This window comes from Agelaius tricolor, unplaced genomic scaffold (assembly GCF_023055355.1).
Source record: "Agelaius tricolor isolate 1412-34295 unplaced genomic scaffold, bAgeTri1.0.p SCAF_2, whole genome shotgun sequence".
NCBI lineage: Eukaryota > Metazoa > Chordata > Aves > Passeriformes > Icteridae > Agelaius > Agelaius tricolor.
This window is the reverse complement of record NW_027269262.1, coordinates 39,386,002-39,411,637: the sequence shown is the minus strand read 5'-3', so window position 1 is coordinate 39,411,637 and position 25,636 is coordinate 39,386,002. Positions and strand designations below refer to the sequence as shown.

At 36.3% G+C, this 25,636-nt stretch overlaps 1 protein-coding gene across 1 annotated transcript in view; it reads left to right on the top strand.

The window, feature by feature from the left end:
- DOK6 (docking protein 6) overlaps positions 1 to 25,636 on the top strand; it is a 250,202-nt gene that overhangs the window by 141,603 nt on the left and 82,963 nt on the right. The window contains exons 4-5 of the mRNA XM_071456531.1: positions 1,327 to 1,446; positions 11,067 to 11,256. Coding sequence (XP_071312632.1) covers positions 1,327 to 1,446; positions 11,067 to 11,256 — 310 coding nt within the window. The remainder of the gene's footprint in view (positions 1 to 1,326; positions 1,447 to 11,066; positions 11,257 to 25,636) is intronic.

Genomic DNA, 25,636 nt, shown 5'->3' with positions numbered 1-25,636 from the left:
TGAAGAAAAGAAGGTATCCAAAGGTTCTTGAAGACCTGGAACTGTGTGCCTGTCTCCCTTTCTTGTCCAGCAAATGTTTGAATGAAATCTATGTCTAACCAGGCAAGGATTTGGGGACTGTACCAATTAGGCTTAGAGGAGTTTTTCTCAGATAAAAAAATCTCACTAATTCCAATGATTCGTCATCACTAACTGCTTTGGGGCTTGCACGCAGTACTTTTCTCTCTCCCAGTTTCAGCAGTACATTGGAGAGATTGTCACAAAATTATTTTCCCAATGTCCCTAGTAAAAGGATTGGAAAAACTGGCAGTTGAATGCAAACATTTCTAGATTACTGGAATCCCTCTCTGTTGAATATGATCAGATAGACACTGACTGTGACCATGGATGCTCAGTGAGTGCATGGTGCTGAGCCTGCTCTCTGGGAACTTTCCCTTAGGTCAAGTCTTTCCTGCAAATAAAGGACAGTCAGGGTAGTTGCATGATTTTTCTTGGTTGTAGTTTCACACTGTGTTAGCTCCAACTTGAGATGATGCGTGTTTGACCAATGCCAGGGATTTCATGATGTTAAACTTGGGAAGTGGATAGGATGAAGCTGAAGTTGAATGGGAGGATGTTGGGTTGTGTGTGGGAATTATGCCTTGTGGAATCCACATTTTGGTGGACATGGACAGAGCTCTCATATTGCATCAATGGGAAAGTCAACTCAAAAAGGACTGGGAGGTTTTGAATCTTCTTATAAATGTTTCAGCTCTCAGGGCCCAAGTTGCCCTGAGACCAAAAGAAGGTGAACAGAACTGAAGAAATTAATTATTCAGAATACCTTGGCAGGCATAGTCTTTCACTACAGCAGAGAGAGAAGTTTGGCATTTGAAGAGCGTTTTATAACTATTTTTCCTTTGCTCTTAGAAAAATGCTCTAACACCTTTAGAAAAAGAAATTACCTTTAAGAGTTCAGACTTGTCTAAAATGCAGTAAAGAATATTTCAGCTATTATATATGAAGTTTTCCTAAATTGCATTTCTTCTTTCAAAAGGGCCCGCTATTCAGTGCCTTGAAAATTCACTATTCCTCTTCTCTATTAGCTCCTCCTCCTATCCTCAAATTTGAGGATGGAATATGCAGTCCTAATGGTGTAACCCTTTTCAAAAGTTCATAAATTGAGGCAAAGAAATTATTGTGGGACTTTATGCTAATAACTCATGTTTCAACACAAACATATTGTGATAAACCTTGTCAGTAAGAAAGTATTGATTTAACTTCATGTCTTTTTTTTCTTTTATTTTTTTAATATCAACATGAATGGATTTCTTTTTGTTTCCTCAGAATTAGAGGCAGAGGAGTGGTGCAAGCATCTTTGCATGGAATGTCTAGGGGCCAGGCTCAATGATATAAGTCTTGGGGAACCAGATTTGCTTGCTGCTGGAGTCCAGAGAGAACAAAATGGTAAGTAATTTTTTATTTACTCCTAGATCCATTCTTAGGTGTTATCCCATTTCATCTTTTCTTGTGCCTGTTGTTGGGAGGACTTTTGCTAGTAGCTGGAAGCACATCATTAGTAAATAAACATTTGGATGTGCTTTTGAAGCTCAAGCCTATTTATATATTTTTTTTTACAAATAAAGATTATTAAATTCCATGCCAAATAATACATATAGAGTGACTTTGTGTCTTCATTGTGTTCAGATTTCCCTGTCATGGGAAATGATGGCCATGACCCTTCTGTTTCTGGAAATGATGGCTTCTATTCAGAAGAATAAAGCAGCAGCTGTTGTTTGGCAGCCTTTTAAGGACAGCGATGAACATACCAACAGCAATTTGGACTATAAAACACATATTTGCTTTAAACTCCTACCTGTCTTGAATATTGAAGTCAGGATCATCTAAATCCTGTCAAATATGGGTGAAAAGGGCAGTGACAGATGTTAGTCAGCACTAAGCCTGAGCTGTAAGTCTTCATCTAAAGGCTATTTGGATTAGACACATGCACAGGAAGAAGGCTGGTGGATGGAATAGGCAATAACAAAAGAAAATCTATGATTACCCTGTCATTTAATTCCTATTAATGAACACGAGGGCAACACAAAATGTGCTCATTTAGTCCTCCCTAAATTACAGCTCTCAATGATTATTACTGTCTTGATGCTTCTGTAAGATCCAATAGCTTTCAACAAAGTAATAACACACACAGCCTCAATGGTCATAAAATATCAAGCCAACTATCATTATAAACAAAATTACGTAATTAAATTATAGAATGTACGGCACTATATTTATTATATTATTTCTCTGAACCTAATAGCACACAGCATGAAATATACAGAAATCTTTAAGGAATTCTGTTCAAAAAGCAGACATGTTGAAATGGGATTTAAAAGAAGTTCAAATGTTCATAAAGTTGTTTACCTGCTATGAGACACAGAATTCAATTTGTAGTCTCAAACTACTTAACAAAGGGAGAGCTACTAATGTTGTAGGAAAGTGATAATGATCAGACAGCACTCAAAGCACCCATCTGCTATGTGTTCATAGGCTATAGGTATAAAACTCATCTGCATGCTACTGAAGAGAGAACTGTGTGAACAGGTGGAGGTTTTTCACAAATGTGAAAGGAAATAAACCTCATCAAAAAGCCTGGGATGTGAACAGGAAAGTAGTTTGAAATTCGTCAAGCTCTTTCTGCAGTGAATTCATGTCATTCATCTCCAGCAGCTTTTGGACATAGATGGAAAATATTACATTTTATCATGCTCCTGAAAGAGATCCAGTTTAGACACACATGACCTCCAGGAGGAATATATTAGTTCTGTTGTATGAACTAGTCTTGATTCAATTGCCTTAGTCTAGAAATTAATTGCAGTGTTACCAACCAGCATATATGAACATAATTAGCATCTTTATTGTTCTAAGTAAATAAATGAAAGGAAACAAAGAGGCAAAGCATGTATTTGTTGTACAAATCACATGAATAATAATGCATGGAGGGTATCATTAGCTGTATTCTTTTAAAACAAGTGACTGAATACATATAATCCAATATTTGACGAGCATGCTCTGCTAAATCATTAGTTACAATATCTCAAACAAGTAATTCTGATACCTATCCTCATCCTTCCCTCATCCCCTTGATGCACAAGTTTGCATTTTAATAAGCATGTTTGAAATTCAAAGTTGTCTCGTTCAGAGGCAAAACAAATTCTGTTGTGGATGTCTTTTAATCAACTTGGAAGGAGGAAAAAGTGCAGAGATTCTTACTATAGGTATGAAATTTGACATTTTGTTCATTTATCTATGCTGTAAGAATTTGCAGTTGCACTCAAATTCCTGTAGCAGATTTCTTCAGTTGAGTGGAACCATGCCTTCAGTTTAGACTTGTTATCTTATCCTGCAAACCTGGCAGTGTCATTCCCCACATGACAGTGTTATTGAGAAGGTGACTAGTTCCAGGGTGGAATCATTTGGTGATTTGGGTGGCATCATCTCAGATTTTCAGTTTATTTTCTTGCACATACTGAGCTTTTGCTTATAAATATTCTTGTTGAGCTTTTGTTGACCTGAAACCCAAAGGTCAAAGTTAATTTTACAATTGAAAATTCGTGGACAGTGACTATGTGTATGAAGCATCTAAAATCTTGCTCTTTATGAAAATGGCAGCTGTGTCACTCTCTGGATGTTTTTTATTTTTTTGTGTTATGTAAAAACTGAATACCAGTGTAGTATCTTTGAATGTCATTTCTTCAAAACATATTGCAAGTGTGTCAACTTCATAGAATTCCTCTCGAGTTAGTCCATTTATTAATGCTTACTTGAAACAGAGATGTGAGATACAGTCTGTAAAACATGTAACAGAGTCTCACAGCCTCAGCATCTAGTTATGCAAGTGTGTTGCCTGACCCATACAAAGGCTTTCTTTCAGATCACTGAAAAAAAGATGTCTCTTATTGTTTGAGCACCACCACAGATTGTAATAAATATTATAGTGCTAATGGGTTTTCAGTTTTGGATATTTTTTTGCACTTTTAAAGGCTAAAAGACATTGAATGGTGTCATACTGTTCAGATCTCTATGATATAAGAGGTGCTAATGCATGAATCCCAAAAGAACAGGTGTATTAAGCATTAATTGCATCCCATTCCATTGAGGTTTTTTCAAATAGTCACTTTTCACTAAAGATTTTCTGAAATGTGTAAAATTTGGTAAAGATACCTCTTTGGACTAGAAAAACTAACCTAATAAGGTGGGTTTTTTTCATGAACTGCTTTACCTTTTTCAAGAGATAATATTTTTAATATGCAGTGTTCTTCATGTATTCAACTACTTGCCCAATCTTGTTCTTAAAGGACATTTTAATGATGTAAGGATACTCACCAAACATATCAGATAAATAAATTGGCTCTCTCTCAAAAAAAAAACCCCAACTTTCTGATGTGTAGATTTGTAGTTTCTTTTCCTGTATGTGACCACCAAAGCCACTACCTTCAGTTTGAAACATTTGAAATAATTTTTCATAATTGTTATTGTATATGCCCTGGGGCCATTAAAATTGCTACATGCTACTTATATTTTTATATACAAAAAATTAAATTTCAGAAAATCTTTGGTAAATAAAATATGCATGGTTTCTCTCATTTTTTAATACATTTTTTTATTATTTCTGAGCCTGTTTATCCCCCCAGTCTCACTCTTGTGGTCCTTCTGAGGTGAGCTTTAGATTTGAGAAGGGAAGACACCTGATTCTCTGTGGCAGGAGTGCAACAACATGGTTTGCAAAAAAAATTTGCTCCAAAGGCTGGCAAAACTGTTGTTTGGTGTGCAAAGGCCGTACAATCACAAGGCAGTTCTGTCCCATGACAATAGAAATCTAAAGAAATAGAAATCTAAACCTGAAAGAGGCATTCTTTTATAGCTCTGGAGTGGTCAGTAGGTGCCAGTGGGATCTGTTTCAGCATAGCTGAGCTGTTGTTTGAGCCTCCAGCACCAAGCAGTTCTGCAGTGGTGACAGCAAAATGAGGCAAACTGTAGAGCTGCTCTGCCTATTGCAGAGGGCTCTGCTGCTGTGTCTTGTAGGGAGGTGAGAGAAGACATCTAAGCTACTTTTGTGCAAAGCACATCAGTAACAGGAAGCTTCTCACTGGATTTCAGCTCCATTATTGCTTTCCAGAAGTATTACCACAAGTCTTGCTGCGTAAACTCTGCTGCAGAAAATGACTATTAGGTGGTTTTCTTTTGAAATTTAAGGCTCACAACTAATGGCTGCTTAGCTTGGAATGATGCACAAATTCCAATTAAATTGAGATGTGAAATGAAGCTTCTGTTGCTCTCCAACCATTTTACCTACTCTCTCCTGCAAATCTAAGTGATTTGTTGGTGTACCTCAGCCCTATAGCAGCAACCTTCTTTCTGTTTAAGTTTCTTTCACACTGAACATGGTCTCTAGCACTTGTGAATTTCCCTTTAGATTATTTGCTAAAGAATTAAAATACAGTATGAAAGCAAAAGCAGTAGAGACCTCACTTCAGAATCCTATTCAGGTAATTTATTTCGTATAATGACAGTGAAGCTTTATATGCAAATAGTAATACACAGTTAGAACTCCATGAAAGAAAATCTGGACTGAATTGGATCTGATTACACTGTTGACAAGTGTAAGCAATGTGCTGTGATTCTTGCATGCACATTTCATAATCCTTAGGTTTCTCAAGCTGCTGCTAGATGAAGAAGTTGTGAATGTAGAGTGTTGACTCCATTTGGAAGAACTGGAAGCTTCCTTTCCAGCTCTCGATGCATTTGGAAGCATTTGCGATACATCCCAAAACATAATGACAAAAACAAATTTTGGAGTTTTGGGGTTCTTTTTTGACTTTTATCTTTCCAGGTGATGTCATATCTAGAATTTCTCCATTCTCATAATGGACAGTGTGTCCAATGTGTCACTATTTTCATTCTTTATAGAATGAAGCAATTTGAAAGATGTCATCCGAATGGACACTATACAATAACAGACTAAATTTAATGTGAAAAAGAAATCAGAATATTCAAGATAATGTTGGTTAAAAAAGCAGTACATGTAGACTATTAATCAATTCACTTTTTAGGAGCAGGTGCATCTGTTTGGTGAAGATTCTATTTCTATCTGTTTTAAATACTAAATAATAGTGCTAAAATAGTTGAATACTCATACTAAATAATTTTCTATTAAGCTTTTCTTGTACTAAACCATTTTCTATTAAACTTTACTTGTAAACTTGATGTAAAACTTAAAGAAAATGGGCAAATGTTAAAATGCAAATTTTTAAACTGAAGAAAAGACCAGATCCATCCTTTGCTGCTATATCTTATTTACTCCTAACTCAATCCTGTGATATCAATAAAAGGCTTTTTAATTATGTGTTTTGAGGCTTTATTTAAAAAAAAAAATACTCCATGATAAACATAATTTTTATTTTCAAAGTCTGGAAAAGTTTGAAAGATAAATGAATTTTTGCTTTTCCTCCCTGCCTAATATTTAAATTAGTATTTAATAAAATTACTTCCTTTGTAAGGTTTTTGTTCTTTCATTGGTTTTACCTTCCTTTTTTATTTAAAAACCTTCCAGAGGAGCAGCAGTCTTGCTTCCTGGATTTTAATTGCAAGAAAGTCATTAATTCTTGTTAGTAAAAATGTAGCTTTTCATAGTGAACAACGTCCTTGAATCCTCAGAAGAGGATTATGAGGCATTTCTTTGTGCTACATATTGAGATTACAAACGACAGCCAAAGCATAGAGACTTTGTAATTACATTCACAGAGCTGACTTGTTTTAGGGCATTTTCTAGGGTCTGTAGAATATCTGTAATTTAATACATAAAAGCACTTTGCATGGTTTTTTATTCATCTTCTGTTATCCTTAATCCATTTTTATACAATAGGTTTGTTTTTTGGGCTTTTTTAAATAAATGAAACACGGACAGTTTTATTCAGAAAAGCAAGGTGTTTACAGTTTTAATGTTAATCCAGTGAGACTTCAGATTCTTCTCTACTTTACTACTTACCACTGAAACAATTTGAAGTATTTACCTACTTTTTTATTGATATGCTTACATTTTTAATGAATGCAAAGCAGAATATTTATAAGCAAAGGACAAAAAAATTTCTTCTGAAGTCCTGGTTCCTCACTGAAGAAGGGAAACATTCTAATAGCCCTGAGATATGAATAAACACAAAATGCTGCACCTTCCAGACTTTAAGCTCTCTTTCCACCTGAAAATTAGCCACAGCTGGTCAGCAGGAGAAGTCTCAAAGGTGGAGGAGTTTCTTTCACATATAAATTGAATATTTGCTTTCAAATCCTCTACTTATTTATATAGGTGCCACCAACCTGACTGTCACCTTTTATAAGTAATTTTTTACCCATCATTAAAGCTGAAATGAAACCAAGCATCTGGATTGCAAGATTGCAATGTCATCTGGTTGGTTTTCCAGCTGGGATGATTTAACCAAAGGAATCCAGTGATAAAATGGCAGCATCAGGATCACTGGGCTCCCATCACTTTGCTCCCCCAGTACAGCTGGAAGGCCAAGAGCATTTTGGAGTTGCTGCCAAGTCTCTGTCTCAGTCAATATGCTCATTTTAATAAAGACTCTTGTGCTCCTGTGCCCTGGAAAGCATTATTAAATGTCTTATTCTTGCCAAAGCCCAAATGCTAAACACCTTTACATGCACTAAGTGTGTGATGAAGCATTGCTCTGCTTATTCAAGGAGATGGGAAAGAGCAGTCACATTGAGTGAAATAATAAGTGTAGCAATATAGCAGCATTTTTTTCTCATCCTGGCTCCCCTACTCCCTGAACTTTGCTCTCACCTGTTTAGAGAAGGGAGGAGGATAAGAATCCTGAATGCTGAGGAATTGTGCCTGTTGAGTCCCAGTCTTACCTTGTCCAACAACATTGCATCTTGTTTGGTTTCTTCCATCTCCCTACTTTTTGAGCCCCTTATTAACTTCTATTTGCCTAGTTTTACTAGCCAATGGACTGTTATTATCTCATCCTACTCATATGCAGATGGTATCTGAACCAAAGAGAAGCAAAATAACTTATTCAGTGTCATTCAGAAGATTTGGTGTCAGAATTCAGCTGGAATCCCCAAATCTGGCCTATGATGAGTGTTTGTTTTTGCCTGGATGAGTGTAAGGGCAAAACATGCCATTAAAGATGGAATGACTGTATTACCATTAACTAGATACCTGCTCAAATATTTTCTGAACTGGAAAATTTTGACCCTGCATGTTAATTAATAAAACCATTTAATCTACACCTTTCCATGTCCTCAGCTGCCCACTATTCAAAAGTATAGGTTTTGTTCCAAAAGCAAATCTATCCACCCTCAATCTTCTCCAGCACATATGTTTGTACACTCATTTTTCTTGCCAATTTGATTCAGTTCCAAGGGTGCCACGTTTTGCCCTGCAGCTGATGTTCACTTTAATCAGACATACTTCCTTTAATCCCTGACATCTCACCTTAGACACTGACCTCCCATGCAAAGTCAGCAAATGTCTCCTGACAGTTTGAGGATACCATATGTCCTGAATGCCCTTCATGCAATAATATCCTCAAACACGTTACGGAAGTTGAGCATTTCATGACTAACCTGGTAACATCTAAAGCAAGTTGAAGTATTTTGTGTCCTCCACACAGCAGTTTAATGTTAACTTCAAAAAATAATTGTACCTTTTCATTTTCTCTGCTGTCTGAGGCATTCTGTCAGTGAAGATGGGGAAAGAGAAAGATTTTCATTCTCATATAGTACCCCCATCCCCCATGGATACACTGTGTTATTTCGTGTCATGCAAGAGAGAAACAGCTGACAGGCCAGTTACTGCATCTTTCTTTCAAATGGAGGAGGGAAGGGGCAATAACTGACAGCACAGCAATGCAAAGCTGGAGTCTAATACATGATAAAAGTATGATGATACACTGCACAGCTGTGAGGAATTTCTGCGTGACGATCCCAATGACATATGGATACTGAAAGGGTGCATATACATACATATACATACATATACATATATATATATATATAATTGCAGTGCAAAGGGAAAGTTATCTTGTTCACCACCATTCCCTTCCCAATGTGGTCTTTGACCCACTACTCCCAAGTGTGAGTCCTTCCATTTAGTTGAGTAGGCATTTCATTACACCCCTGCCCCATGCACTCCTCTGAGCATTAGGGGGAATTCTCCTCAGGGATCTCAGCAGCCTCTGCTAATCTACTTGTGCTGTGTGTCACAAAATGTCTGGGGTTTCACACATGGGATCCTAGTCATAAAATTAAACTTTTAGGGCTAAAACCCATTAGTGTGACTAATGAGAACTTGGGCCTGGGAGAAGAGGTTGTGACTAAATGAATAAATTGGGGAGCCATTAATAGGACAAAATTAAATTGACTGAAACAGAACAACATTAGGGATGACAAGTTTACTTATAGCTATGCAGCAATTTTTATTGCTCAGCCAGCAGTTCCTTGCTTTCTCTATTCCTCAAACTTTTGCCACTTTATTCACACACACACACAAACGCACACACACTCATATTTTATGTCAACTCACTTGCAATATTTTAACTGTTTTGTCAAAAACATATATATATATATATTAAATGTTTAAAAATTAGAGACATAATGCCTATCATACTGAATTTCAAACAGAATGGGAAGCTAATTTTGAGTGTTGCAGTAAATTTCTCTTGCTTGAATTTAAATTCTTTCCTAATTTTAGGACACTGTGAGAAAATTTAGTTCCAATGATGGATTAAAAATATTTAATCCACCCTTTTTACCCTCTAACCCTTTTTACTTTATCAAGTAATTGGAGGCAATTTTCCTATCAGATGTCCCTCTAAAGAACATTTTCCTAATATTGTTATTGAATAAGCATTGCTCATGCTCATACTTTGAATTGTTCTTAGGTTTTTTTGTCAACACTTTCAGGCGGTAGAATTGACATTTTGCATTTTTACTCATTTCAAAGATGAAAAAAAACTGTGACAGGAAAGTTGTGAGTGTACTGCACTCTCTCCCATATGATGCTATTAAGCCCTAATATTGCAATGCATGAAGGCTGGCACTTCCAACTGTACAACCAGAAATTTAACTGAGTTTTTCATTCTTTGTAGAAGCAACTCATAGAAACATTAGTTATTCTTCAAAGAAAATTGCATTTGTATTTAAATTTCTCTTCCTAATAATATTTGCTTCCTTCCATATGAGTTAATGGTGTTTTACATCACCTTGGTTTTCCTGGTTTTTTTTGTTTCCTTTTTTTTTATGATTTTTTTTTTGCATTGCTTATTAAATCCCATGCAATTCAGGCACTTCAGAAAATTATTAATGCCCTTGACCTCCTACTGCAATAAGTGCACTTTGCAAGCAAAGTGCAGCTGACAGTGATTGATGTCATGACCATAATAATATATCATGTTGAATCAGATGTTTCAAGAAAGCAACAGATGATTAAAATTGTTATTATTTTTGAAAATATTAATTACTTTGGCAAATAAACAGAAACTGAATGCAAGGAATGTAATTATTTACAAGCTTCAACAAGTAAACTTGGATTTGCAATTTCAAGGACAGCTTTTCCAAGAGGTGATGGCTGCACATACATGTTTTGCCAGGATACCTTTAGTTCTATTCTTTGAGAGAGGAGTCTCTGTCAGAGTTCTCATCATTGTGAGTTTTGATTTGTAAAAAGTCATGGACCTTAATGTCAGGGTAAAAAAGAACTTCAGTAAAGTTGCTGCAACATATATCCAAGAGAACTATGCAGATCATCTGTGAAAGATGTTTCAGACTGCCGCATCATTTGTAAGGGAAATGAAACAAAGATTATTTTCCTCTTATTCCTCTCTTATTCACTAGCAGGACTGCTTCAATACCAGTGGATCCTCACCTCTGTTAAAGCCAGAAATTTGGCTTTGATTTCTGGATCATCAGAACTAAAGGCTTTATTTCTTTTTTTTTTTTTTTCCCGGTATAAAATCTTACTTTAACCTGAGATATCTTACTTTGTGGTTTTGTTTTTTTTCCAGAACGATTCAATGTATACCTTATGCCTACACCAAATTTAGATATCTATGGGGAATGTACAATGCAGATCACACATGAAAACATCTATCTCTGGGACATCCACAATGCCAAGGTCAAGCTGGTCATGTGGCCTCTGAGCTCTTTGAGGAGATATGGACGTGACTCAACGTGGTTTACATTTGAGTCTGGAAGGTAAGAGCTAAGGAGATGCAAAAAATGAATAAATGAACAGTGTGTTTTTTTTTTTTTTTAATAAGCAGTCTGATTAATTAAATATGCCTCTCCTTATAAAGCAAGACAGAATACATGGCCTCTCCATAGACTTCCCTTTGCTGAATATTACTTTTCAATATATCCAGGCCAGTGTTTGAAATAAACGTTAATATGTCTCATATTAAAAATGAGTTTAAGCTCCCTCTGACTTTTATTTAACTGTGATTGAAATGTCATTCTTAAGTTTTATGAGTCTCACTGTGCTTAAACAGTAGTGTGGTATGATTTGAGTACTTTTGATGTAGAAGAAATTAATTCTGGATCATGGAAAAGGCTCATCACACAAGTATGAATGGAATAACTTCCATTACAGTGGGTATTACTCTTTTTAGATGTTCCTGATGACTGATTGCCACCCTAGAGTATAATTGCAAGCAGGAATACAGAGAACATTGTGAACCCATAAAAAGGCTAGCTCTTTTTCCTGCCTGCAGTTTTAATCCTCATTGCCATTTCCATCTTCAGATCAGTTTTAAATTTCCTTAGAGCTCTGTTATGTCTCTCTTTAATGCATTTCATATCTTGCCATTAGGTTCACTGCCTTTTCTGCATTTCTGCACAAAAATAATTCTGCATTTAACTCTCCCTCTGGTTGTGTTTCAACTAGTATTTTATGGTTCTAGACTATTCTTTTAATGGTTTGGTTTGGGTTTTTTTATGGGTCATCATACTCCTTTATGAGGAGCCTGAATTTTCTGAAACAATTTCTGAAATTACAGGTATCTCTAGACTCTTGGGTTAGACACACTGTCTTGTTAAAAAAAAAAATCTTTATATGCTTTTTGATGTTTACTTATTCAATACTATTAACAAATATTCACAAAAGTACAGTTTGTGATCAGAAACAAAACCACGGATCACATGGACCCTACTGTCTGAGGGGATAATGGCCAAAATTCCTCTGCCATTTCTATAGCTGGGAGCTACCATTTTACCAGTAATTTGTATATCCAGAATGCTGTCACTAGACCATTTTGATTCTCTGTTAGTTTTCTGTGATGAGTTCACATGAAGACATCACTGGAGTTTTTCGTTTAATTTTTTTTTTTTAAATAGCAAAAGTTGACCCATGTTTCAACTTGATTTCAATGATTAAGCTGAGGGGCTTATTCAAATACACAATTTTAGCATGAATTAGCATTTCAAGCCTCCTACAGTATTTTAATTCCATTTCAAGCCTCCTACAGTATTATAATTCCATGCTAGTATCTGAATATCATCTGCTCCTACAGTCCATGAACCACATGACCTGATGAAAAGTGGATTGTTTTCCTGTGCTTTATTATTATGAGATAGCTCTGCCTTTATCTGTCATGCTTTATTGTCTTTGATCTGATTCCTCCCTTTTTGCTTGCTTGGGAGTACTTTATCTATCTGATTTGAAAATGCATAGAGGTAAAAAAAATAGGGCTAGAGAAAAGTTGGTATCTTCAATAACATCTGAAGGCTATATAGGGCAATAATAGCACTCATTTTAAAATCTGTTGTTGATTTGCTTGGGGTTTTACTTTATTTTTTTAATCAACAAATCATCTTTCTCCTCTTTCTGAACATGATTTTCTTTGTCCCCTGATCTGCTAGTACCTTAATACAATAAATTCCTGATGCATGTTGTTTTATCAGAGGTGAAGCACTCATCCATGTTTTATGAGAATGTTATGCAGTAAAAATGTTGTTGCTTTAATTTTTCCCTAAGGCCTAAATATTAAATGTAGGCAATTGCTTTAAAGGAAATATTTTTGAATGGGTTATTATGTTTTAGTATGTTTTAGCAGATATCCAGTATATGTGTATGAGGTTTGCATGAACATTAGAAGCTCAGTTTTATATATTTATTTTACATCCCGAGTTTTGGTATTACTTTGAGAAAATAAATCCCTTCAATAACATAAATGGACATATTCACAAAGAGATACTATGTTAAATAAATTGATCAGAATTAAGCTTTTTGACAAATTTATATTTTAATGAATATATTGCTTTTCATTTAAATGGAATGTTAATTTGGATGTATAAAACTGAACTGCTCACTTGTCTAATGAAATGCAATGACTACACAATTTGAAGAATGTCTAAAATATGGGAGGAATGAATTCAGATTCAGATTCTTTTGAATTCTTTTAATCTGCCAGATTTTTCTGTATAGTTTTGCACTGAATTGGAGTAAATATGTGCCTTTGCACTATCTATGAAGTTAGACTTGTCCTGATTTTTTTATTATTTATTGAAGCAATGAAAGTAAGTATTCCTTGCTCAGACATTTCCTTAATCTGTCTTTTTGTCTATCCAAACCCTGCTGAGATATGGGGAAAGAACTATTTTGTGTGGCTTTGTTCAATGCTGGATGGAGAGATTCTCATTACCTAAAGTACCTGATTAGGGCTAATCCCATGAAATCTCTTCACCTATCAGAAAACAGTCGTTCACAACTCCATTAGGCACTACAATAGCTTTGTGTGGATTCATGCTGTTTATCTAACACAGTAAATGGATCAGAGCACATGAGGTAAGAGCATAGCATTTACGTTTTAAACATCAAGGCTTTCCAACTAACCAGTCTTGTTCTGGATCTGGGAGTTGTTCTGGTTTTGGAAGGGTTAATTTTCTTCACAGGAGCTGTTATGGGGCTGAGTCTGGGATTTGTGCTGAGCACAGGTTAGTAACCCAGGGATGTTTCAGTTGTTGTTGAGCAGAGCTTACACAGAGTTAAAGACTTTTCTGCTCCTCACCCCACCCCACCAGCAAACAGGCTGGGGCTGGCACAAGGAGTTGGGAGGGGACACAGCTGGGACAGCTGACCCAAGTGACCCAAGGGACAATCCTATACTGTATGGCATCATGCTGATCATATAAAGCAGGGGGGGGAGAAGGAATAGGGGGACATTTGGAGTGAAGGCGTTTGTCTTCCCAAGTCATTGTTATGTGTGGTTGAGAGAAGTTTTCCTGGGAATGGTTGAACACCTGTCTGCCCATGGGAAGTGGTGAATTAATTCCTTGTGACATTTTGCATGTGCACAAGGCTTTTACTTTACCTATTCCACTGCCTTTCCTCACTTTTACCCTTCCGCTTCTCTCCCCCGTCCCAGAGGGGGAGTGAGAAAATGGTTGCGTGATACTTTGTTGACAGCTGGGATTAAACCACAACAGGAGTTTTAATGTTTAATCATCAATGATTCACAGGATTTCCTTAGTTTCCTTAGTTTCCTTAGTTTATGGTTGTATGTAATATGTTCAGGCACCTCGTTCTCATTATTTTGGATATTGGATACTTTGGAGGCACTGTGGAGTTGATCTGCATAGGTGCACTCACTTCTCTTCAAACTTTTAGTGGTGCTGCTCCATGTACATGGGCTAAATTAGTCTTTGACTGTCTCTGATGTTAAGCCTCTGAAATGGGAGATGTGTCCTTACAGAGCTGCCCACCCTAACTGTCCACATGAAATTGCTCTTAATTTGCAGGGGATTGCATTAAGTACATGCAATTTAAGAAACATGCCAGAAAAGTAGTAAAACAGTTACAGGTGAAACATTTAATAGTCCTGATCAGGTGTGAAGACATCCTTTTCAGTCTCTTGTCCAAATTACAGGGTTCTTTTTGCTGATGTTGTAAGCCAAATCACCATAAAAAAAAAATCCTTACCATAATAAAGGCCATAAACAATGTTTAAATTCCACTCTCTGGTAACTACAAAAGGCAGTTGTCCAATCTTTCCTTTTGGCAAAACAAGCTGTCTGAGACATCTTTTTAGGACCATAAGAGGATACTCCCAAGAATTCAGAATTGAGACACAGAGAAAATTAAGCACATATGGACTCCTTGTTCATTTTGAAGTGTTTTTTCTTTCACTTTACTGTAATTTTGTCTTTTACATTATTTTCTATGTATGGAAGCTGTCTGGTCAAGTATTAACTGGCTAGAAATATAAAAAAAAGAAAAAGCTGAAGTCAAGTTAAACATTGTGAGAAAATGAGGGGATGGGCTGTGGAAGCTCCAGCCAAAATTTGTCAAATTTTGTGAGTTTCCAGCAGAGACTTTGAGGCAGAAGATTTTTTTTCTTGGATTTTTGAGAGCAGAAGGAGCCTCAAATCTATTACATACTCCTTTTTCTGAAATACATTTTCTTTTACTTTGTAGACAAGATGTTGAAATTTAAGCAATTTCAAGTATTTCCAAGTAATTCATGCTGTGCATTCAAAGAGACTCATTGAACCACACTAAACTATTCCTTCTTTATTTGCCTTTGATTTAGTTTTTTTGTTCATCAGAGAAAATTTAATGAAATATGGTCTTCTCTATCACTTCTAAGATCTGGAATCTGTTTCTTTGGTTAAGAAAAGTATTAAGCTCAAGCATTACACAGTGGTGACATGAGAATTTCTCAGATTTTTTTTCCCAAGACTGATACATTCATTTTCTCTGTGGTACATACACAGATGCTAGGGTTATCTGAAGCAGAAAGTTCACTGTTTCCTTCAGGCACTACATCTGACTGAAATGTTTCATTTGTCTGTCAGTCCTCTGTGGTGATTTTTGGTGTTAATATGAAATGTATTAGTCAATTAACCCTTAAAGCTCAGTCACAGTTAACATGCTCTTTTTTGCTTTTGTGGGAGGAGACCCCTTATGCATGTGCCTCGTGAGACAGCTGTCATGGGACTTCATACACTGCTGTACATGCCTATACCTCCCTGAAGACAAACCTGCAATTCTTGATTGCTGGTGGATTATCTAAATAGTGGATTAAGTTTATCTATCCTGGGTTTACGATAGAATAATAAGCCATATATTTTAAATCATTCTAAATATCATTAAAAATCATAAACTTGTGACAGAATTTGTGAGTCATTTTGGGTTGAGCATCAGTATGAGCACTTGTGCAGCTCCAGTAGATAATTTTTCATTCCGCATAAACGTTAGCACAGAGCTCTCAGCATCCCACACTTTAAATAGTTAAGTTTGCTAGGATCTTTTCCTTCTTTTCCACCTTTGTGATATTTTCAAAAAGCCAAATTACCTGCGATATAAACTTTCTGTGGTTTTATGTTTCCTCATGGTCCCTTCACTTCTTTCTCATATCCTTTCCACAAGTGGCATATATCTCCAAAATCTGAAAATAAAAAGCTTTCTTGAAAAAGAAACATTAATCTCTTTTATGTATCCTACCCTGGCTTTTTCCTCAGTAATGACGCAGCTCTCATTTTAGGGAAAGTGGCATTTCTTAGCACTGAAAAGGTTTCATTAGTTCCTGTTACTTAGCAGTGCCAAGGTTATACTGTAATATGTTGTAATTGTAGTTCCATTCCTACTTTTTTTCCATTCCAGCTCTCAGTTTGCCTCTTGCCAAATTCCTGACCTGGAAGAAGTTCTGTGTTAGTCATTTGACTCACTTAAACCCTACTAAAAAAGGAGTTGAGTATTTAACTCATCTACAGGACCCTTACTCTGGTTTTGATCATGGTACCTAATCTAAGAACTGTTTTACTACCAGAAGCTAATATAGATCATTGCAAGTGATTTATAAAGTGCTCATTGCATTTTCCCTCTGCCAAGGCTCCTCTCAGACTGCTCTAGCATTGATAAGTCAGAGCAAGTTCCACCAAAACTCACATAGCAATGAAATTCTTCATCATATAATTGACTATGGGAAGCAGAGAGGAGAAAGGGTTGCATTGTACCTTCTAAAGCATTCTGCTTTTCTAAACCCTTTTTTGAAAATTTTCTTATGATATACAAACCTACAAAAGATTTTCTCCAACTGACAAAGAATGCCTGATCCATTTCACTTCACTGAAAGATAATTTTTATGAGACAAACATATGAGACAAACATGAGACATCTTAAAAAGAACTATATTGAGAGAATTCCCTTTTTTAATTTTAACAGAAATAGTGAAATAGATTGAAAAGTCAGTGACTCTTAGGACAGAGCACCAAGCTTCATAGATGACATTGTGTAGTATAATAATGGATAAATTTATAAATACTAAATTGATAGCAATGAGCACATTACTAGCTAATTAATTCAGCATTGCCCAAGCAATTTTCTTATAAATTTGTACTGAGTGAAAGACATGCAGTTAGAGAAGCAATCACCCAAATTTTGTGCAGCGAGCACAGCAGATATGCAGCTGAGAAGGAAAGCCAATATCTCTGAGGTGTCTGTAGAAGTGGGTTATATTTACAGATCACAGAGGGATCAGTGTGAGTTGTCAGCTGATCACCAGCTGTCCAATATCATTTGTTTATTTGAAATGCTGCAAAGCTTTTTAATGGAATCAATAAGAATGGTGTTGTATTTGACTAGAGTATTAGCAGACAGCATGTTAAGTTCCTCCTATGATCTTGGCATAACATGAATTGTACCTTTCAGTTGAAGTGCCTAATTTGCTTTCTCCCTTCATAACACAGTCACCTCATAGTCAAATTAGGGCTTGTTTGAAAATATTTTTCAAACAAGACTAGCTACCATTTAGCTTTCAGGAGGTTCTATGTCCACGTGTGAGCCCAAAAGATTTACTTACTTACCATATTCTAATAGTCTCTTTTTCATACCTATGCTCTCCTGTAGGCTTGCATTGTTGGATTAATATTCCTGAAGCTGAATATGGCTAACAAGGTTATTGCTGTGTAATGTATGAGTGTAGAAGAAGCAGACAAAATAATTCATACATTCTTAATCACATTAGGATTCACTTATTGTTTCAACTCTGCATTTTAACCTTTGAATTACACAGTCAGCAACAGCAATAATTAATCTCATATGGCAGGTCTGGATAATTTGAAACATCCCAGCAGCAGGTCCTTTTATCTCCAAGAGGCATAATAACCTTTAACTTCTTACCAGAAAATACAGGAAGGCTAAAATAACTCAGATTTGAAACCCAAAACAATTTAGTCAAAAAAAAAGAAGTTGATGTCAAAACTCAAAGCTTTTAAATACAAAATACTAATAGATTTTGCAATGTTCTTCATTTAATATATAGATGCCATTTACAATAAAATGTCTGGTTTAGCACTGAAATACTGTTGCATCTCTCCCCCAGCAAGGCTATTTGCATGAGCTAATTAAAAATGCTGAAACTTGATGCCTAATTATCTATACCAACAGTGGAAGAGTGTTAAATGCTTCACAAAGGACAATCCAGAAGGCCACGTTTTTCACGGAGAACCATGTAGCTAGCAAGAATGCTAAGCACAAATAAATCCTTCTTTTCTCCAAAGCTTATGAATGTAGGATCATCAGTTGAGGAGGAGGTTTGAAATATCCATTATGCTAGGGCTGTGTACTGTACAAACATGGAAGGAAGTAATCAAAATGCAAGAGCTGGAATTTGCACAACAAAAGAGGCTTGTTCATGAATATGTAGGGACCTGTGCAAACCCGTGCTTGCACATGCACACGTGGAGCATTGCAGAAGCATAAAGGGGCACGGTTTTATATGTTTGTGTCAGGAACTCTGGTTCCTCTGCTGGCACGTAGGTTTATTCTAAAGCCATTTTAGTGTTGAACAGTTGTCTCTTGTACATCAGATTCAAAAGCAATTGCAATGGAAGTTTTATTCTTCTCTCAGGCTTGAGTCTTCATCACAATGAAATCATGTTGAGTATAGCTTGACAGTTGTTCACTACTGTTGAACTGAGAAAGCTGCTTTAGCAGTCTGGTTTTGGAAGGTTTTGCCTAATATCTGCCAAATTCCCCCTGTTCTTTCAGGCAGTGTTGATTCATTGTTCTCAGAAATAATAAACTCACTTATAAGTAGCAGCTGAGGCCACTTGGTCTGTTCAGCCTTGAGGAAACTGAGGGGAGACCTCCTTGCAGTCTTCAACATCCTCACAGTGGGAAGAGAAGGGACAGGTGCTGATCTCTTCACTCTCATGACCAGTGACAGGACTCAAAGAAACAGGAGGAAACTGAGTCAGGAGAGGATTAGGTTAGATATCAAGAAAAGGATTTTCACCTTGAGGGTGCTGAAACAGGCTCCCCAGGGGTCTGGTCACAGCACCAAGGCTGACAGAGTTCAAGAAGAGTTTGGACAGTGCTCTCAGGCACATGGTGTGTCCTTTGCAGGGTCAGGAGATGGACTCTATGATCCTGATGGATCCCTCACAACTCAGCATATTCTATTATTCTATAAAATACCTATTGGCATCTTTTTGTTTTGCTTTATTAAGATGCATTTCTGGAAAATGTGGGTACCCAGTAACTTCTATGCTTCCAAAAGAGGTCAGTAGAGTGTTTGTGGCCATTACTGTCAGTCACAGATGGATAGCAGTTCCAGAAATACTTCTGTGTTCCGGACATAGTAATTGTGTGAGAGCAGAAATTCTAGCTTAGAAATTTCCATGGTGATTCTTTTTTTCAGTAGCTGCATGCTAGTTTCATTAGTAAGTTGAGTGTCCTTAACAACAAGAGCTTTATATGTATGTCAGTTATATTTACACACATTTCCCAACATACTTATGGTATTTGTGATCTCATGGCACCCAAGGCTGCATGGAAATGTGTCAATAACTGTGGAGGTTACTAACATTTTCTTTAAATTGGTGCAGGTTTTTTTACATTTTTTGCTTTTAAAACCAATCAATAATAATGAAAATAATATTCCCATCTATTTATTAATTAATTATTAATTTCATTCATTATGTTATTGATTAGAAAAAATCTGCTTTTCTGCAAAAATCTATTGATAATCAAAACCAGGACAATAATATTGAAAAAAAACCACAAATGGAGACAACATTAGTTTGCAAACCTGACAATTTTCTTGAACTGGTGAATAACTAGGATGTTTTCGTTAAAACCTCTAAACGTGGTAAATAATTCTGATACTATATATTCTTCACCACTTCCCAACAGCTTCACCATTAGTGAAATCCAATTTACTTTTTTGAACTTTTACTACTAAGACAAATACACTTACACACACAGAGAAGTATTTCAATAACATGTGCAAAATAATATAAATGTTTTCTTCCCGAAATATGTATATAACTAAATATGAAGACCTGAAAGAACTATCCAATTGGCCATTCATGATTAATTGTTTTAATTTTTTAAGTAGTGCCTGAATACAAATCCATATGCTAAATTTCAAGGGTTTTTTTTTTCACACAGCACTTTGCTAAGGAGAAAACAAGGCTAATAATTGAAAACCATGTCACAGCCCTCCTAGCATTACCATATTTTATACCCCCCTCAAGTCTTTTATTGCAACTAAATGTCCTCTCACTCTAATTTAAATTAAGTAAAGAACTATTAAAATATTGTCACATAGGGGAGATGGAGAGCACTTTACAGGCAGTGCCTACCCAGTAGCATTCTGGCAAAATCAGGCTATTTGGTCCCACCGGCTCCTTTAATCTTCCACTTATTTATAAGGTACCAAAGGAAGGTTTGCCCCTTAGCCCCTGTAGAGGAAATGCTATTAGCTGCTGTGTCCCTCTTAATGGTACTTCTTTGCTATCACAGTAAGTTATTACTATTATTGCACTATTAATAATGCTGTATTCTGTGGTGTGTGATTTATTTCTGCTGTGAGTGGTCATTTGTCACATATTTTCTAAAAAGCTTCCATCTTATTAGAAAGAAGGGAGGGAGAAGTAGCATCTAATGGAATCTCTCAATCTCGGCTGCTCCAAACATCATTTGATCTTTCTGACTTTTTGGAAGAAAACTCAGTCAGTGCTATAATTCACTGAAATCTTTCATCTACTTGATTATCCTGTCAGTGGCCAAAAAGTCAAATATGACATTGTATTCGCATGGCTTGCTTGAACCAGTATATCTAAGCAAATTTTCACATTTCTTTACTATTTTTTTTAATAATTCTCTGTCCAACTTGAAAAATATCCCCTCTTTAAAATGATACTTTAAATGGTTCCTGATACACTTTCTGAAAACAACATTTTGAGATGAGTGCCAGGAGGGATTTTATTTACCTGAAATGGCTGAAATTTCATCAACTTGATTATGAAGGTAAATATAAATTATCATCACTTACTACATTTATTAGTATGCAATGCTTAAAAAGTCAAAAACAGTCAGGAATGGGATTAAGGGCAGAAAACTATATAGTCCTGGGGATGGTTCAGTGGAAAACCCTGAAATTCTTTCAGATGAGGGTGCCAACCCTTTGTTTAATGAAGGCTTGATCATGTGTATCTCTGCTCATCTAAGATTCTGCTACTGCCATCAGAGAACAAAGAGCAATAAAACAAAGAGCTTGCTGGGACCAAGAGAAACTGAAGAGATTGGTGAAAATGGAAGGGAAAGTATGTGGGGATGGCACAACAGAATGGGCTAAGCATGTGGAATAGGAAATAGGAGTGTGGTAATTAAACTGGCTGGTAAGACAGAACTTGATAGGGAGAGGCTTCTTAAAAAAAATCCAGAAGGTAGCTGGGTTTGGAAATGTGTATCACTTAAGGAGCAGTATGTAATCACAAAGTGGGGAAGATATGAGCAAAGGTAGCAAGAAGACATTGTCCAGGATAAGTGTTTGTCATTAGCACATGTTGACAAAACAACCTCAAATGCTTCATTCCACAGGTACTTTGCCTTTTTTACCCGATGCCTCTTTAGGGCCCATGAGACCAATTTCTCAGAGAGGAAGGAAAAAAAACAAAAAGAAAAAATGTATGATTAGCTCTCAGCTTTAGAAGCACAGATGAAATGGAGGACAGCCAAGCAAAAGTGTTCTGTGCACATGGAAGTAGTGTCAAAAGCTGGTAAAAGGCACCATCAGTGAAATAAAAGTAGAAATAGCAATATACAAAAAATGAAAAAGTATATTAGCATTCATCTGGAGACTAAGATTCTGTCTGTGATATAAAGAATACCTGTAATATAAATGTTCCAGATTGACAAAATGTGGAAATATTGTAAAAGATGTAATTTTTTTAGTAACATTTTCCAGTGTTACTAAGGATATTCAAAATGGTTTTAATGGCATATGTGGAATAGCCACAAACATGCCCCAGCTATTATGTGTAAGTGTCCGGTAAAGGCAAGGTCATCTTTTGCTACATAAGAACCAGGAATATACATTATGTATCATTCTGCACATCAGGGATTTTTACCCCTTCTCTTTTGCCCCCAATACTGATTTCTGTTTGGGTAACTGTATATAAATTTTTGGTGAAGCAGTAGGTATTGCATCTATAGTTCATGAGGTTTTAAACCTGGCATACAGAATGGTGGACAGAAGGGATTGGCACATTCCAGTGTTCTGAGAAGTTCCATGTTATAAATTTCTTATAAACGCCAGTGTAGAACAGTAAGTGTCTAAGTGTAAGTCAGTGTAGAACAGTAGAAGCCTAAACTCTGGAATATTGAACTAGACAAGTAAACTCCAGTGTTAAAGAAGCTTGTTAGTATTTTTTTTTTCACAGCAAAGGATGATTGCTTTTTTCATTTTGCTTTCAAACAATGCCCCAGGTTCCCTGGGCAGAGAGCAGGCATGCTGTGCTTAAAAATTTTATGCATTGGACAAGATGGATTTCATACTTTTAGATTATACTATCCCAAATTTGTTTTTCAGTCTTTGTTTTTCCCCTTTTCTGGCAGACTTGTTAAGGTGCTTTTCTTGTCAATTAATAGTAACTCAGTGCTCTGCAGAGAACTGCTCTGAGGGAATATTAAATGGTGGCATGTGAGCACAATGACCACAGTTCTCACCATTCTTGCTTAAACCTCTTGAGTTTAAGCAAAATCCTCACTAAAGATAGCATAAAATATGTCTTTAGCCAATCAGTAGTTTCACACAGGACTCATAGTAGATACTCAACAAAAAGAATACAATCAGCATAACTGATTGATATTAATTATGTGGAAATGGACATTTGTCAAAATGTCAGAAAATGGCCATTGCATCCCATGAAGTTTTAGACAGGAGATATTATATGTGGTACTATAGGAAAATATGCAGGGAGCCCAAAGTATGTAACCATAAACTGTAAATAATGCTTTCTGCTTTTTTTTTTTCATCCTTTCATATTCTTTTCCTGTCCTTTTCCAGTATGATCTAAGCTATGTGATTATTTGTGATGATTTTCTTTTGCAGGACTATCTTCTTCCATTTCTTTGTTTCTACACCTCTTTTATCCACTTATACCTTTTCCTTCCCACTTACCTGTGTAATTGTAAGAAGTCTCTGTTTTTATGGAACAAAATTTTATGGAACAATTTTGAAGATATGAAATATTTCAAGGGTTCTCAAGGTGTTATCATGCTGCCACTAACCTGAACACAAACTAAAATTGATTTTAGCTATCAGACTAATGAGAAAACCTTACAGAGAGTTTTTCCACTGCTGGAAAGGACTAGCACAAGAATGTCTTATACACAATCAAACTTGGAGTCAGAGATGCCAGGCGAATGCAGTGGGAGTTGTTTGATCCATAACAGAATTGCTGCTGTTTGCAATTGAGAGAACAGGGAAAATCTGTCTACTTCACTTCTGCCTGGCTTGTGTCAAAGAGGAAAAGTTAAAGCAAGTGGGAGTGAAGTCATGTTTCCTCACTAAATTAAATACCACACATAGCAAGTCGGCGCAAGTTCAGTGAATTTTTAATGCTTGTGGTGGGGGTTGCACATTTTCTGTGATTACTTTTTGATGTTACTGCACACTCAGTTTCCCACTGAAGGCACTATTTGACCACTGGTGTCAGCATACATGTCTAGCTAAAGTTCAGGCCAGAACCACAGCCTTCAGCCAAGATATTCAATTCTAATTCAGTGTCTGACAGATACAGCTTTGTTTTTTTTAAACAAATCCCGGCCTTGTTTCATACCTGGCGCTGTTGCCTACCCCTGGGGTCGCTGCTGTTGGAGTTGTCAACCTACCACTTCTGAGATTAGTGTTGATGAGTCCTTGAATGTCATTAGCATATGTTAATTACTCATTAGTGTATGTACATAGCATGGTGAGTGGACAGCCGTGCGTGCCCATAATATTTGCATTTGACTTTCTGAAAATTCCTCTATGGCCACAATGGTCAAAGCAGCATCTTTCATACCTTGCAGGTGGACTGACATTGAGAGAAGTCAGCAGTGCTTAAATCCCCACCACAATAAAATCACAATGTGCTGAAAGCTTCAGAGAAATGACTGACCATAAATGCTTTAATGGCTGAAATCACTCTTGATGGTGCATTTAAATGGGGAAGTGGTGGGAGGAACACTTGAAGTGCTTATTTTGAAATACTCAAAAAACTCAACATAGAATGCTCAGGGTGCTCCTTTCATCATTTCTTCACACTTTTTGTGTCCCACTTTTGAAATGAGAGAATGCAGCATTCATTCTTCATAAACTGGGAAAATTGATGTTTCGGATGCATGTTAAAATTATGCCTGTGACTACTTCATCTTTTTTCCTGTTTCTATGGCTCTAAACGTGGCTCTGTATTAGTTCCTTCATAATTTTTACTTCTATTTCTCTGCTATTATTCGTCAATCAAAAACATTAATTGCATTAGTTCATTCCTGTTCAGCCCTCCAGAAATTTTTCTTTCTCTCCTTATGTGGATATACTTTGATCAGGAATTACCTACTTTGCATGCTGGCTGTCAAAATAAAATGACAAAAACACAGCATCTGCCTGCTTCACAGAAGGCACAGTTTGTTTCCAATACCATTCAATCCACAAATAAAAGGTCAGTGAGACATTATACAATAAATGCACTTGTAGATGATTTCAAATGTTAAATTCTTGGTATCCTACTTATAGGTATGTGTAGATGCAAAACTGGGGATTATTACAAAACTGGAATCCCAGGATCATAGATTGGGTGAAGTTGGAGGTGACCACCTTCTTTAAGTTGAGCATCATCAGGTATTCCAAATATTATGTGCAGTGTCACAGCTTCTAAATATCTCAAGTTTCTCAAAGATTAAATAAAATTAACAGATATACCTATACAAATTCAATCCTTGGCTGTTACTGTTTTAACATCTGTTAACTGGCAAATGTCTTCTTAAAACAACAGCTCCTTTCTGAGAGAGGATTGAGTTAACTCCAGAATTGTATCTCATTGTGTTCAGAATTAATGTAGACTCTAGGGAATATCATCTGACAAAATTTCCATCCCCAGCACCCTGAGCGAGGAATAGTCCTGAAGATAACAGTCCTGGAGGGCTCCAAAAGAAAAAATAAAAAGGGAGAAAATAAAGATCTTGGGTCACTAAGTTTTATTGTTTTTCTTATAGCAAGTAGTGATGTTCTGCCACAGGGCTCCTGTACTATTACACTATCATTTATTTTAACCAGTAACGGCCTTATTTGGGTATTATATTTAACAT